The following is a 12,472-nucleotide window of genomic DNA, read 5'->3' as shown; positions in this document are numbered from 1 at the left end:
AGCTGTATGAACTTGGGCAAGTCACTTAATCCATTGCCTTGCAAAAAACCCAAAACAATAGAGATTACATGAGTCAGTATGGTTCAAACAGTCCAAGGATCCATGTTAGTCAATTACTTTTCTCCCTGCTAATCCCAAAGTCACATAAAAAAACTTAGAGATTTTGCCCCTTTTTCTTGATATTATGTAGTGGACTCATGTGGAGCAAACTAATCCAAAAGCTAAAGGAAAGAACAGAAGACATGAAGGGCATGAAAGACCCACAGGGAATATAATTGGGTTGACTTCTTAGTACATGAGTTAGAATGAACAAAGTCAGTTCCATTTTCTTAATGCAAAAAAAAAATGATAAATTCTAAGATAAATTGTCTCTAAAAATGTATAGTCTCTGGATTTCAATCTTGCTCTCTCTCTCTCTGTGGTTCTGTCTCTCTCTGTCTGTCTCTCTGCTCCCCGCACTCCCCAAGCTATTTACAATACTCCTAGGACTCTAACTTCTGTGAAATTCAGATGAAAATTAGGAATTTTAGTGCCCTAGTTCCAATCTCTACTGGTGTCATTGCAAAAAAAAATTTTTTTCCTACTTATTTTTATTAGCTCTGTCCCAGGTAAACTCATACTTAAGGTATCAGGGCTCTAAGCTTTCCATTCAATGTTAACATTAACAGAAAGTCACATAATAAGGTATTTTGTATTTTAAAATAATCATATAATTCAAATTTCTAGTTTACAAATAGATTGTATTCCAAAAATCAATCTCTAAATTGGTTGTTTGGAACTCTGAAAGTATTTCTCTATAGAAACTATGTTATAATTGGTAGTTTCCAAGCAAATTCAGTCTCCATTATCTCATGTTTAGTTCAATCAGGAGAGGCTCAACTCTGGTAAGTCTGAGATCTGGTAAAGAGGTTGGGAAGATGGTGGTGGTGGTATCTATAGGTGGGAGGGAGGATGAGAAATCCCCTGCGTTCCTTAATCCCCACAAAATAAGGGTTTAATGGTTCTTAGAGAAAACTAATCCCCACAAAATAAGGGTTTAATGGTTCTTAGAGAAAACTGGGACCAAGTTCAGCACTGTGCCAATGTAATCAATGATTTGATTAACTTCTATTCCCATTCTTTTTAACTCCTTATAAAGCTGGAAAGATGGCCTTGGACTCTGTGCGCTCATTCACAGACATCGACCTGACCTCATTGACTACTCAAAGCTTAATAAGGTCATTCTGGGTGATGAAGCATGCTGACCCTTAAGGGTCCTGACTGTGTTCTTTGGCATGTTCTCTTAAAAATGGGTATATTAGCACTGAACTAACTCTGGGTATGCTTTTTTTTTTCTGCCAAGAAGAGGCCTTTAAAAAACCAGTAGTGCTATCCAAGCTAACCTTTCCCATGAATGAGAAGCATGGCTCTTGGGTCAGACATATGTGTCTTTTATTGTTTTGTTTTTGCATTCCTACCTGCTAACAGAGAGCTTAATGTGATTGTCTGATTAAATTAAATTGAATATCACAAGGAAAAGGGGGGGAAATCCTGTTAATTCAAGCTGTGAATTAATAGATGTTGGGCGGCTAGGTGGCATGGTGGATAAAGCACTGGCCTTGGAGTCAAGTACCTGGGTTCAAATCTAGTCTCAGACACTTAATAATTACCTAGCTGTGTGGCCTTGGGCAACCCACTTAACCCCATTTGCCTTGCAAAAACCTAAAAAAAATGTTAAATTGTAGAGCTTTATTTCTTCCTTGATATGCTTTCTCACTATCTGAAAGTAGAGACCGTATTAACTCATTTTTATGTAGTCCTAGATTGAAGCACTTTTAGACAACTTAGTGATACAAATGTTCCCATTTTACAGATCTGGAAAAAAAGGAATGCATATGGAAACTCACATTTCAATAGCAATTTAGAGTTTCTAACATTACTTTATTGCAACAATCTTGTGAAGTAGGTCATATAAATACCTTATCCCCATTTTTTTTAAGCTAAAGAAACAGGTTCAGAGAGGTTGAATTACTTAAATAATATCATGCAACTAGTCACGTCAGCTCTATCTCTCAGCTCTAGGTTTCTTGATTGCCAGTCCAACATTTATTCTTCTCTACCATTCTGTCATTGATGTTCAAATTAAAGCAAAGCATCACCCCTCCTAAGTTATTAGGATGTTTTGCTTTTCCACCCTAGAAATTATGTCAGTTAAAATCTTTTTATCAACATAACTCACAACTGGTAAACAGAGCTTTCAGACGGTAACACAAAATTTCTTTCTGGTAGCTGCCATGCTTAATTGGCTATTTTGAGGATATCTTTATTTTTGTCTTTGAGCATGGAGTTTGCTTCTGCCTTATATTATTCTCACCTGTGTGACTGAGTGAGTAGGTGGAAGAGTAATTTTCCTTTCATTTTTGTATCAGATACCCACAGACTTGGGCATCATAGGAGGGATTTAATGGTCACTATTTAGAAAATGGCATCTGAAATAAGATAATGCCATGCATGAGAGAATTGAGTGACCTCAATTTCTTAGTTTATCCAGTTTGCTCCCCTCCCACCTGCTAGATAAAAGATAAGGAACAGGAAGTAGTGTGGTACAGTAAAAAGAGTAGATTTAGAGTCAGAGGACCTGAGATCAAATCCTGACTCTACTACTTAGAATGTGTGACCTTGTGAAAATTTAATATCTCTGGGTCTCATCTGTCTACTTAGGTGTTTAGACTAGATGACTTTAACTAGTTGGCCTTAAGACCCCTTCCAGTTCAAAATCCAGAAATTTGTTGAAAAGTAGATTTCGACCCCATATAAATAAAAATTTCCTAAAAGAATTTTTCAGAAGTGGAATGAACTACCTTAGTAGGCAATAAATTCCCCATCCATTAAAGGACTTTAAATGAAACTAGAGGAATATTTGTTAGGAAAGTTTCAAAAGAGATACTTCTTAGATATACTATAGTAAATGACCTTTGAAGCCCATTCCAACTCTGAAATTCTAGGATTCTAGAGTATTTTTCAGAGTTCCCTTTTAGATTTAAAAAAAATCGCATCTTTGTACCATTATTGCTTCTGTGGTACCATTGAGAACAAACTCTAGTTTTCTTATTTTAGAGTTCAAGAATTAGGAGGAGGAGACAGTGATAGTAGATTTAGCTATCTAGATCATCATCATGTCCATGTTTTTTAATCAATTCTACCCAAAGCAATTCAAAAATATATATATAGATTGTATTTTTATGGTGAAAATAAAGGATGGATTATAAAATGGTACTTTCAATTTCTTTGCTTATAAAAGCTTTACACCTGGTTGTACTTCTTGAAGTAGTCCATGCCCCCCTAATATGACTATAACATAAAAAAACACTCTAATATTGTCAACACAGTAACATATATATCTATAAGCTCTACTTTATCTCCAGCAGTTTATGGTGGCTTAAAATTAAATATTGATAAGTTATTTAAAACTGTTAGTTTAATACCATATTTTTTTAACTTTAAAAAATTCTTATATAGCTTTGCAAATATTAGCAAGAAAGTAGATTGCCACCACTATTTGGTTGACAAAATAAAGTTGCTTTTCAATCAAGTGATTTATATGCTTTCTTAAGTTATTCACAATTGGTTGGAAAAATTTTTGGTTGAAACAATATGTACCCTGAAAGACTGGGAAACTTATTTATCTGCTTTATTCAACACTGTACATTGCACTATGATTAAGTGCTCGATATCTGTGCTTGTCAGACATTATATATAGTTTTATTATTTTGTGCTACCAGTTCATAATACTGCAGAATTTTTATTGAAAGGATAAAATGATTTCCATGATGAATTCTATAGTAGGCATGTCTTTCAAATTTCTTTCTAGACTTCTACCCCCATTTTGTAGACTCTTTTTTTTTTTGCTCTTATTACTTCCTCAAAATATGTGATCTTCACATGGGGTCAGTAAACCTACAGCATCAATTAAATCAGACTTAGAAATATTAGTCTTAATGTTCTTGAATTCCTAACAGCTCAGATTCATATGTCAAGGAATATGTTTTGAGGAAAGCATTTATGTCATTATCAGGAATGATGTTCAAAATAAGCTTTTATATCCAAAGAGTTCATCCTGGACATTAAAAAAAAGCCCAGTGAAATGACACATTTTCACTACACTGTGTTTTTATACTAAGAGCTTCATAATTCATTTTGATATTTATAAGATTATGCATGTACAGTTTGTCTTGGTATGATATTGGTATGTGTTTCCAGAATAAATTAACTCCATTGTGATGTCTTTATTTATATTTTTCTCCAAAAAAATAAGTTTAAATGCATCTTATTGGTGTTGGGTAGCAAGGAAACTAAAACTACTTAAGCTTTGATGTATTTTAGTGAAAAAAATGTGTTGGGGTGTATCTTATTGAAAAATGTGTTTGGGGTAGGGTAAAGAGTAAAGGTATTTTCTTCAGAAAGCAAAATATGTTAAGAACATTACTAGGAAGAATTGGATTTTTAAAATGCTATGGATATTATTTTAATTGGTTATTACTTTTTTTCTGTGCAGGATGACCCTGTGGGAAATATTAACTTAGCCATGGAAATAGCAGAAAAGCATTTGGATATCCCCAAGATGTTGGATGCAGAAGGTGAGATTTGAATTGTACTCAGTCAGTGACTTTTGTTACTTTTGAATGTTATTATGCTAATCTCAGCTCTGTGCAGTATAATTTTGCAGCATTGCATGACATTTCTTAATAAGTGATCATTTTGATCATGCAAATGTTATTGCAGAACTTCATGCATAGCTTTTACCTTGAAACTTAAAAGTTATTCTTTTGAGAGAGAGAGAGAAGAAACCTTTTCTCAAATTAATCTATGATAAGACAAGGAGGTAAGGAAGAAACCAAGCATTTTCTGTGTAATGGAAAGCAAGAATGTAGATTTATGCATGCACTTTTAAAAAAATTAATTTGAAAATGACTTCCTCAAATATGAGAATTATAAAATAAGAACTATAGAATTAGCCTGTTCCTCTCCAATAGCAGTTATCCTCATCATACTTGAAGTATTTGTTTAGCAGGGGAGACCACTAAATCTCTATCACTTTCCTTTGAACAATTTTCAGATATTCTATAAAGATCTGGAAGAGCTTCATCTTTTTCTGTAATGTTGTATTTCTTAATGTATCACTCATTATGGTGTCTTGTAGCACATATGTTTTTATGCTTGTTCTGTGAATACAGGGTGAGTCAAAATTACACCTAATATAAGCCACTTTTAGCATAGATAACTCTGAGTCTCTTGTCTCACCCTGTATTTATTATTAACATCTCTAGGCTCTGTGTTGCCACTCATTTGCTCTTATGTAAATAGTATACCAAGTGTTTTCCATCATTTTCCATCAGTGAGTTCCTTCTTCATTCATTTTTGATAGTCTTACTTTATGTTTCATTTTTTTCTTATTCATTTTTTCAACTTATTGAGCAATACTACTATTGCAAGTAAAGTATTGTGTGCTGATGCCAGTACTTGAGGAACCAGTTTGATTATGGTCTCTGTATGATTGCTTTAAAGAAATGCAGTCAAGGTCACAAAATAATAAAGGAATATCAGAAAAACACATTCCTAATTTTTCCTCCAAATTTTCTCTTTTCAAGCTCTGTTTATCCTTGTGGACTCTATATTTTGCCTTGATCCTATGGGAAGTAATGATTCATGGATCATTCATTGTGACAATTCTGGGGTGGGGTTGGGGATTGTTAAATATTTTTAAATTTGTGAAGTAATTTCCAAATGATCTAAAATTGATCTTTCATAGTTGAGTCCTTGATTCAGAGAGTCACTCATTTCCTACTGGATCATTCTACCATTTCTTCTGGTATTATTGACACTCCTACTGTTTCCTGAAATTCTGATTTCTGGTTCAAGAAGACTTTCATTCTTTCTGTTTGTCAAAGAAGTTTATATTTCACCTGCTCTTTCCTCTATTGTATTGTCTCACTTTCTTTTCTTCTATTTCTTTCCCTCCTCTTTTCATCCAAATGTAGAAGATTCACATATTCCTTTGCTCATATGCTATGTTCCCTTTTTTTATAACACCATCTTATAAGAAAGTGATGGCAAATGATTAGAAATGTGACTATAGAAATAGGAATACTTTTAATATCTATTGTGTATTTTTCATCTCATAAGTTTTCCATGTTCATTTTTGGTAAACTTGAATTATTAAAGTAGCATTATACTTACACATCTGTCATTCTTCCATTGTAATGTTGCTGACTAGTCTCATCCTTGAAGTTCTCTCATCCCATCTACTGAGACTTTCTTTGTCCCATGTTGCTAATTGCCCTGTTGTCATGTGTCTGTTGTAGAGCACTAAATGGGGACATTTTCATGCCTAATAGACCCATCCATGAAACTGACTACATGATCTATAATTTTACATTTGGTGAGGTTCTTCCTCATCTTAACTAATCTAACAACCAAATGAAAAAAAAGAGAGAAATCACTTCATTGATGCCAATTTCTTATAATTCATAACAATCCCTCTCCTCCTTTTTATGTTCTTTTTGAGGGGAATTAGCAACAAATATATATATGAATGAACAGAAATCTTGATGATTCTTGTTTCCCCACAGTATATGGCAACATCAAGAGCATTGGATTTAGGTTTTACATTCCCAGTGCCTATTTCCTGTTGAGCCTTAGAGCTGTATAAATCCTAAGTCTAGCCTTAGCCCTGAATGTGAAATGTTCACTAGTCTAGGACTCCTCCACAGCAGCCTAAGGAACTCATACACTTCTCTTGGGTGCAAAGTGTTGGGTTTTTTAGGTACTATTTCCTTGGTCTGATCAGAGCTATAACATTGTCCTGAACAGAAAAGAATCTCTTGCTTCCCTTTCTCTGCCTGATGGTCAGTCAGCAGAAGGCTATTGTCTTTAGAATGTCCACGCAGTTAATCTTCTTTTTTCTACACAGATTTAGTTTACACTGCCAGACCTGATGAAAGAGCCATAATGACTTATGTTTCCTGTTACTACCATGCATTTGCTGGTGCACAGAAGGTGAGGATGTAAATGATGAGCAGCTACCTCTCACCCTTCACCTTCTGTATCTTAAATTTTTTTCCATTGTTTGTTTTTTCTTTTTCCTTTTATCTCCTTCCTTCCTAATAAGAAAAACCTTGGTGCTTAATAGGCAGGTGTTTGTCTCTTATAGACTGGATTTCTTTTAAATCTCTTTTTTTCCCATCTGTGTAGCCATCAGCAGTTTATGTTTTATTTTCCAAAAGAATTCCATGCTGTTTCACAATCCCACATTCTTTTTAACAATAGTGTTTTGAAACCCAGTGGCTGGCTCTTGGCCTGTAGAATTTCCACATGTCTATCTAATTGAATTCTGTCCTTTGTCTAAACCTAGTACAGAAAGAATCAAATTCTAAATTGAAAGAAAAAAATATAGGAGGAAGAAAGATGAGGGCAATCAAGTGGGTCTGTTTTCTCTTTTCTTGTGGGGTATTAGAGGAGCCTTTATGAAATATTCATTTTCAGAAATATGACAGTAAGTGACTTGTTTTTCTCTCTCTTCTTGTTGGATATTAGAAGAGACTTTTGTGAAATATAGCATTCATAAATGTTACAGTAAAAATAATTGTGAATGTATGAGTTGTATCCCTTTCTCATTGTGTTACTACTGACAATTTTTAAATGACCTGGTAAGTAAACATAGTTACTAATGACTGAGTCTATGCACAGTCAAATTCACATTTCAAGGTAGAAAACAGGGGTACAAAGATAAAACAATAAATCTTATTGGAAATATTTCCAGCATTCTGTTTGTTGATATGTTCCTCAGAGAAAACCAGAAGCCTTTGCATTTTCATCTGGCCTAGCCAATTTAAAAGCTAACAACATGTGGGATTGACTGCTCATTAGGAATAATTATAATGTCTTATTGTTCATTCTTGTAGTCATGTTCTACTCTTTTTGACCCCATTTGGGGTTTTCTTAGCAAAGACACTGGAATGGTTTGTCTTTTCCCTCTCCAACTCACTTGACAGATGAGGAAACCAGGGCAAATATTGACATCAACTTGCCTACGGTCATACAGTTAAGTGATTGAGACCAGATTTAAACTAAGTTAGATGTCTTCCTGGATCTAGACCCAAGTCACCAACTAGTACCCATGATTGATGAACAAGTAAAATTCTCACCTTAACTGGGCTATCAAACTTTAAAGAAACCAAACACACATACACAAACACACACACACACACACACACACACACACACACACACACACACAGACTCTTGATTTGCTTTTAAAATTTTTGTATCTTTTAATTCTTATTCTAGATGTTTGTTCCAACAAATCTAATATAGGATTTATTCCAGTTTTTGAAGTTCATGGGTTGGGGGCAGATGCTCATGCAACACAGAAAAGTCATCAGGTCAATTAAAAACCCATTCTGTTCTTCCTTTTGTTTACTTTGTTTTTTACTCTTCATTTTGTGTATGTGTATGTGCTTGTGTCTTTCTTTTTTTTTTCTTCTCCCCTTCAGACATTGTGAATACTCCCAAACCTGATGAAAGAGCTATCATGACTTATGTCTCCTGCTTCTACCATGCTTTTGCGGGAGCAGAGCAGGTATCAGTTCTTGGTCCATCTGGATTGTTATGCTGTTTTTTGGCTTGATTTTTTTTTATATTGTCTGTTTTGTATGTGTATGTTTATTGTGCTTCACATCTTATCCGGGCTAAACATTTTGAAAAAGAAAACCCGACAAACCTATTTTTTTTAACATTGGCAAGTATAATGGTTTGAATACTTTAGTAGTTTCAAAATATTTTTGCACATCTCTTATTTTGAGATTTCTCTCATTTTACTTATAACTTAAGAATATAGGTGGCATAACAATTCTGCTATATCCAGTTAGCAGTGAAGAGAACATTTGAAATGAAGAATTAAGTGCCCTTTAAAAAGCTCCTTAATCCTCTTGTGAACAAACCTGCCAATGTTGCATGATTTATTCTAACATCTAATATTTCCAATTAAAAGATTTCTTTAATAAAAATAACCCTTTATTAGGTCATTTTGACTTCAGAAATTTTTTTTTATTTCAAGTGATGTTCTGTAGTGTCCCTTGGCTTTCTGCACATTTATTTATCAGTACTTCTGAACTACTTTTATAAATCTGCACTTGATGAATCCTGCCAGATGTACAGATTTGGTAGATAAAGTATGTCTTGTTTCTTGTCTCTAGGAACACACACGTTCCTTAGGGCCACTTCAGAACTGAAGACAAGGAAGTGGCATAGTTTAGGGATTTTGTGGTGAGGCATTGATTGGAATAGGGCATGAGCCTGGAAGCCTGGATATTTAACTATCTCCAATTGACTCCACATTACCTCAGCTTCCTTTTCATAAAAGAAAAGCTTCTACTTTGGGCAGATTCTTGTGAGAAAAATACAACTCAACTTTGGTATCACACTTTAAGCCCTGTGAAGAAGTAATATCTTATAAATTCAACCTATTCTAAACAGAGGCAGTTGAAAAATAGATATTAAATGACCTGAGATCATAGTGTCTTTGAATGGTTTCCTGGGAGAACCCTCCTCTCCCTTGACCCTGGTACTAACTTGCCTGATGTTTTAAAAATATGTTTTTACTTTAACCTTCTTGACTTGCCATTTAAGTCTAAATGAAAACTGTAGGTTAGGTGTAAAGTCACCTCCACTATTCAGAAATATTTGTGTTTGATCTGATTGTTCCCTACACTAACACACATGATCTGCTCCATTGGCAGCAACTTCATTTCTTCTCATTACTGCCCATTTCCTACTACATCAGTATCAATAGAGCTGTCCTGTTTACCTATTGTGTTTTACAGGCCGAGACAGCAGCTAACAGAATATGTAAGGTTCTTGCTGTGAATCAAGAGAATGAGAAACTGATGGAAGAATATGAAAGGCTAGCAAGTGAGGTAAAGAAAGACTGGTGAACTATATTGCTATCAACACTTAATCCAGATAATGAGACCCAGATGGTGATAAATTGATTACCAGTGGGGGTTTTATTTTTTTGTTGTTTTTGGTATTTTGCATCTCAGGTGGAGTAAAATATAGCAATAGACATGGATTTGGAGGCTGCTAATCCCTTAGCAATGCAATTATTGGCAATATGTCATTGGAGAGATATTTCTGACAATGCTAAGTTGTGCTCATTAAGGATTATAAGAGTAGTTTTTGATTATATTCTTAGCTGTGATGGGTGGTAGAGCACTAACTGTAGGGTAACTTCTACTAGATGCCACGGTATTCATGGGACTGCAATCTACCCCTAAGTGCTGAAGAACCATTCTACTTCCCTGAAGCATCATGGGAATTGGCATCATGGAAATTTGTCTGGATGGAGGATGCTCCATCCCTTGCACATCATAGGGATATGATAGTGTTCAAGCGTCTTCACCAAAGTATTTGAAGAGGGGTTGGTTATGACCCTAGCTAGAATCCTGTTTGTTATGTTAAATCTCTTTTCCCTAAAGCTAGGGTTGTAAAAAATAGCCCTTCTCTCACAGATTGAAGAGACTTGACTTCCTTAAAAATATCATTTTCCTCCAAGTTGAGGTAGGAGAAAAGAGGTTTATATATCCAGTTTACCTCTTAGGTGAACACTAATGATATACCATCAACTGAAGATGGAAAATAATTTTAGTAGAGGTGGTACTACAGGAAATTGTGTTCACTCTAAGATATAAGTTAACATATCCCAAGATAATCCCCATAAGATCAATCTAATGTAATAGTGTTATGTGTGTGTGTTGACAAATGAATAGATGTCTAATCTAATGGTTCTGTCCCAAATTTAGGCTGGACCTAAATCCTTTGATTCGTTTCTCTCTTTACCAAGTCTCTTCTTATTTTTTATTTCACTTCAACTGCATGAAATATATATAGATCACTCTTAAGGAAATATCCTTTTAAATTTAATTTGTTGTCATCCTCCAATTAGGTAGGCAGAAAGGTAATTTATGAGTGGTGCTTTCTGCATGTCACTTCTAAAAACCTAGATTTTCCTTTACAAGGTATGTGTACTTCATATTCAGAAATCCCCTATCATACTTAGTTTTTTTTTCAAGTTGAATAGATTGATGATAGGTATTTCGAAATAGAATTAGTCTCAGGGGTGTGCTTCCACTTCTTTCTGGTAAATGATTTCATTATAAGCATGGGCCCAATTGAAGAGCAAATCCCAGATGATAATTTGAATTAAACCTGACCTTTTGCCAATTTACATGGAATTGCACTTCTACAATGCTAGAATTTTTATTTGGACACTCCATCCAGCATTTGTCCGCTATTGTCTGGTTCCTGAGTTTACTGTAAATGTCACATTTGTAACACATGGCTTGCTTTGATACCTCAAGTTCTCTATTGCCCAGGCAAAAGAGTAGTAGATGATTATTAATTAGGAGTTATGGGTGGATTTAGCTATAGTAATAAAAATACAATAGATAAGAAATTTCTAGAATTTCATCATACTATTGCTAGTGTCTACTCTCCTCCTATCTCTTTCCCCCACCTTTTTAAGGCAATATCTTATATATATATAGGTCTTTACAAACTTTAAAGCATACTATAAATGTTAACTATTATTGTTATTATTATGTTTATATATAAAATAATAAGTTTACTTGTTTTAGATTAGGGATTTAGTTTGTTGGAGAAAGGGTTTTCTTTTTCCTAATGAAAATGATGATTTATTTTGGGAACAGCTATTAGAATGGATTCGCCGCACAATCCCCTGGCTAGAGAATCGGACCCCAGAAAAGACAATGCAAGCCATGCAGAAGAAACTGGAAGACTTCCGAGATTATCGTCGGAAGCACAAGCCCCCCAAAGTCCAAGAGAAGTGCCAGCTGGAGATTAACTTCAACACCTTGCAGACTAAGCTGAGGATCAGTAACAGACCAGCTTTCATGCCATCAGAAGGCAAAATGGTTTCAGTACGTAATCTTTTCTTTGAGAGACACTCACTTGATTTAAAGATAAGAAATGAAAGTTGCCAAGCAGAGTACTCCATCAGAGGGTTTCCAAGTCAAGCAGCTTAACTATTAATAGTTAGTTTTGAGTGATTGTCAATTATGATGTGATTTTGGTATTTTGGCTCTTTTCCCCCCCTTTAGCAGTATGGAGCCTGTGCCCTTCTTCTTAATACATGGGGATATCTTTCCTGTTTTCTTGGATGTGGGGTAGTTTGAAGCTTTATCCTCTTCAAATTAAAAACTAATTTCAAAAGGTTTATCAGATATTTGTTAGTTGATGACAACATTTTGGTTAAATAAAACATTTTGTAAGTCATTGAAGATATTTGGTCATCTTCAAAAAAATCAGTAACTATTTGAATTTAAAAAAACAACCATTGTCAAACATGCATTATTGGATTTTTATTAAGGGCAAAATAGCAAAGATGAAAATAATTGGTATTTTTTTGTTCCCAAAT

General features: G+C 34.5%; 1 protein-coding gene across 2 annotated transcripts in view; it reads left to right on the top strand.

Moving 5' to 3' along the window:
* ACTN2 (actinin alpha 2) overlaps window positions 1-12,472 on the top strand; it is a 98,566-nt gene that overhangs the window by 59,584 nt on the left and 26,510 nt on the right. Inside the window, exons 6-10 of one of the 2 annotated variants that reach the window (XM_074222950.1) lie at window positions 1,139-1,217; window positions 4,535-4,616; window positions 8,532-8,617; window positions 9,861-9,953; window positions 11,745-11,975. In XM_074222950.1, coding sequence (XP_074079051.1) covers window positions 1,139-1,217; window positions 4,535-4,616; window positions 8,532-8,617; window positions 9,861-9,953; window positions 11,745-11,975 — 571 coding nt within the window. Of the gene's footprint in view, window positions 1-1,138; window positions 1,218-4,534; window positions 4,617-6,949; window positions 7,036-8,531; window positions 8,618-9,860; window positions 9,954-11,744; window positions 11,976-12,472 lie in introns of both variants that reach the window. The other variant, XM_074222951.1, reaches the window with a different exon arrangement.

Source organism: Macrotis lagotis, chromosome 2 (genome assembly GCF_037893015.1).
Source record: "Macrotis lagotis isolate mMagLag1 chromosome 2, bilby.v1.9.chrom.fasta, whole genome shotgun sequence".
NCBI classification, from domain to species: Eukaryota; Metazoa; Chordata; class Mammalia; order Peramelemorphia; family Peramelidae; genus Macrotis; species Macrotis lagotis.
This window is presented reverse-complemented; position numbering and strand designations above follow the sequence as displayed.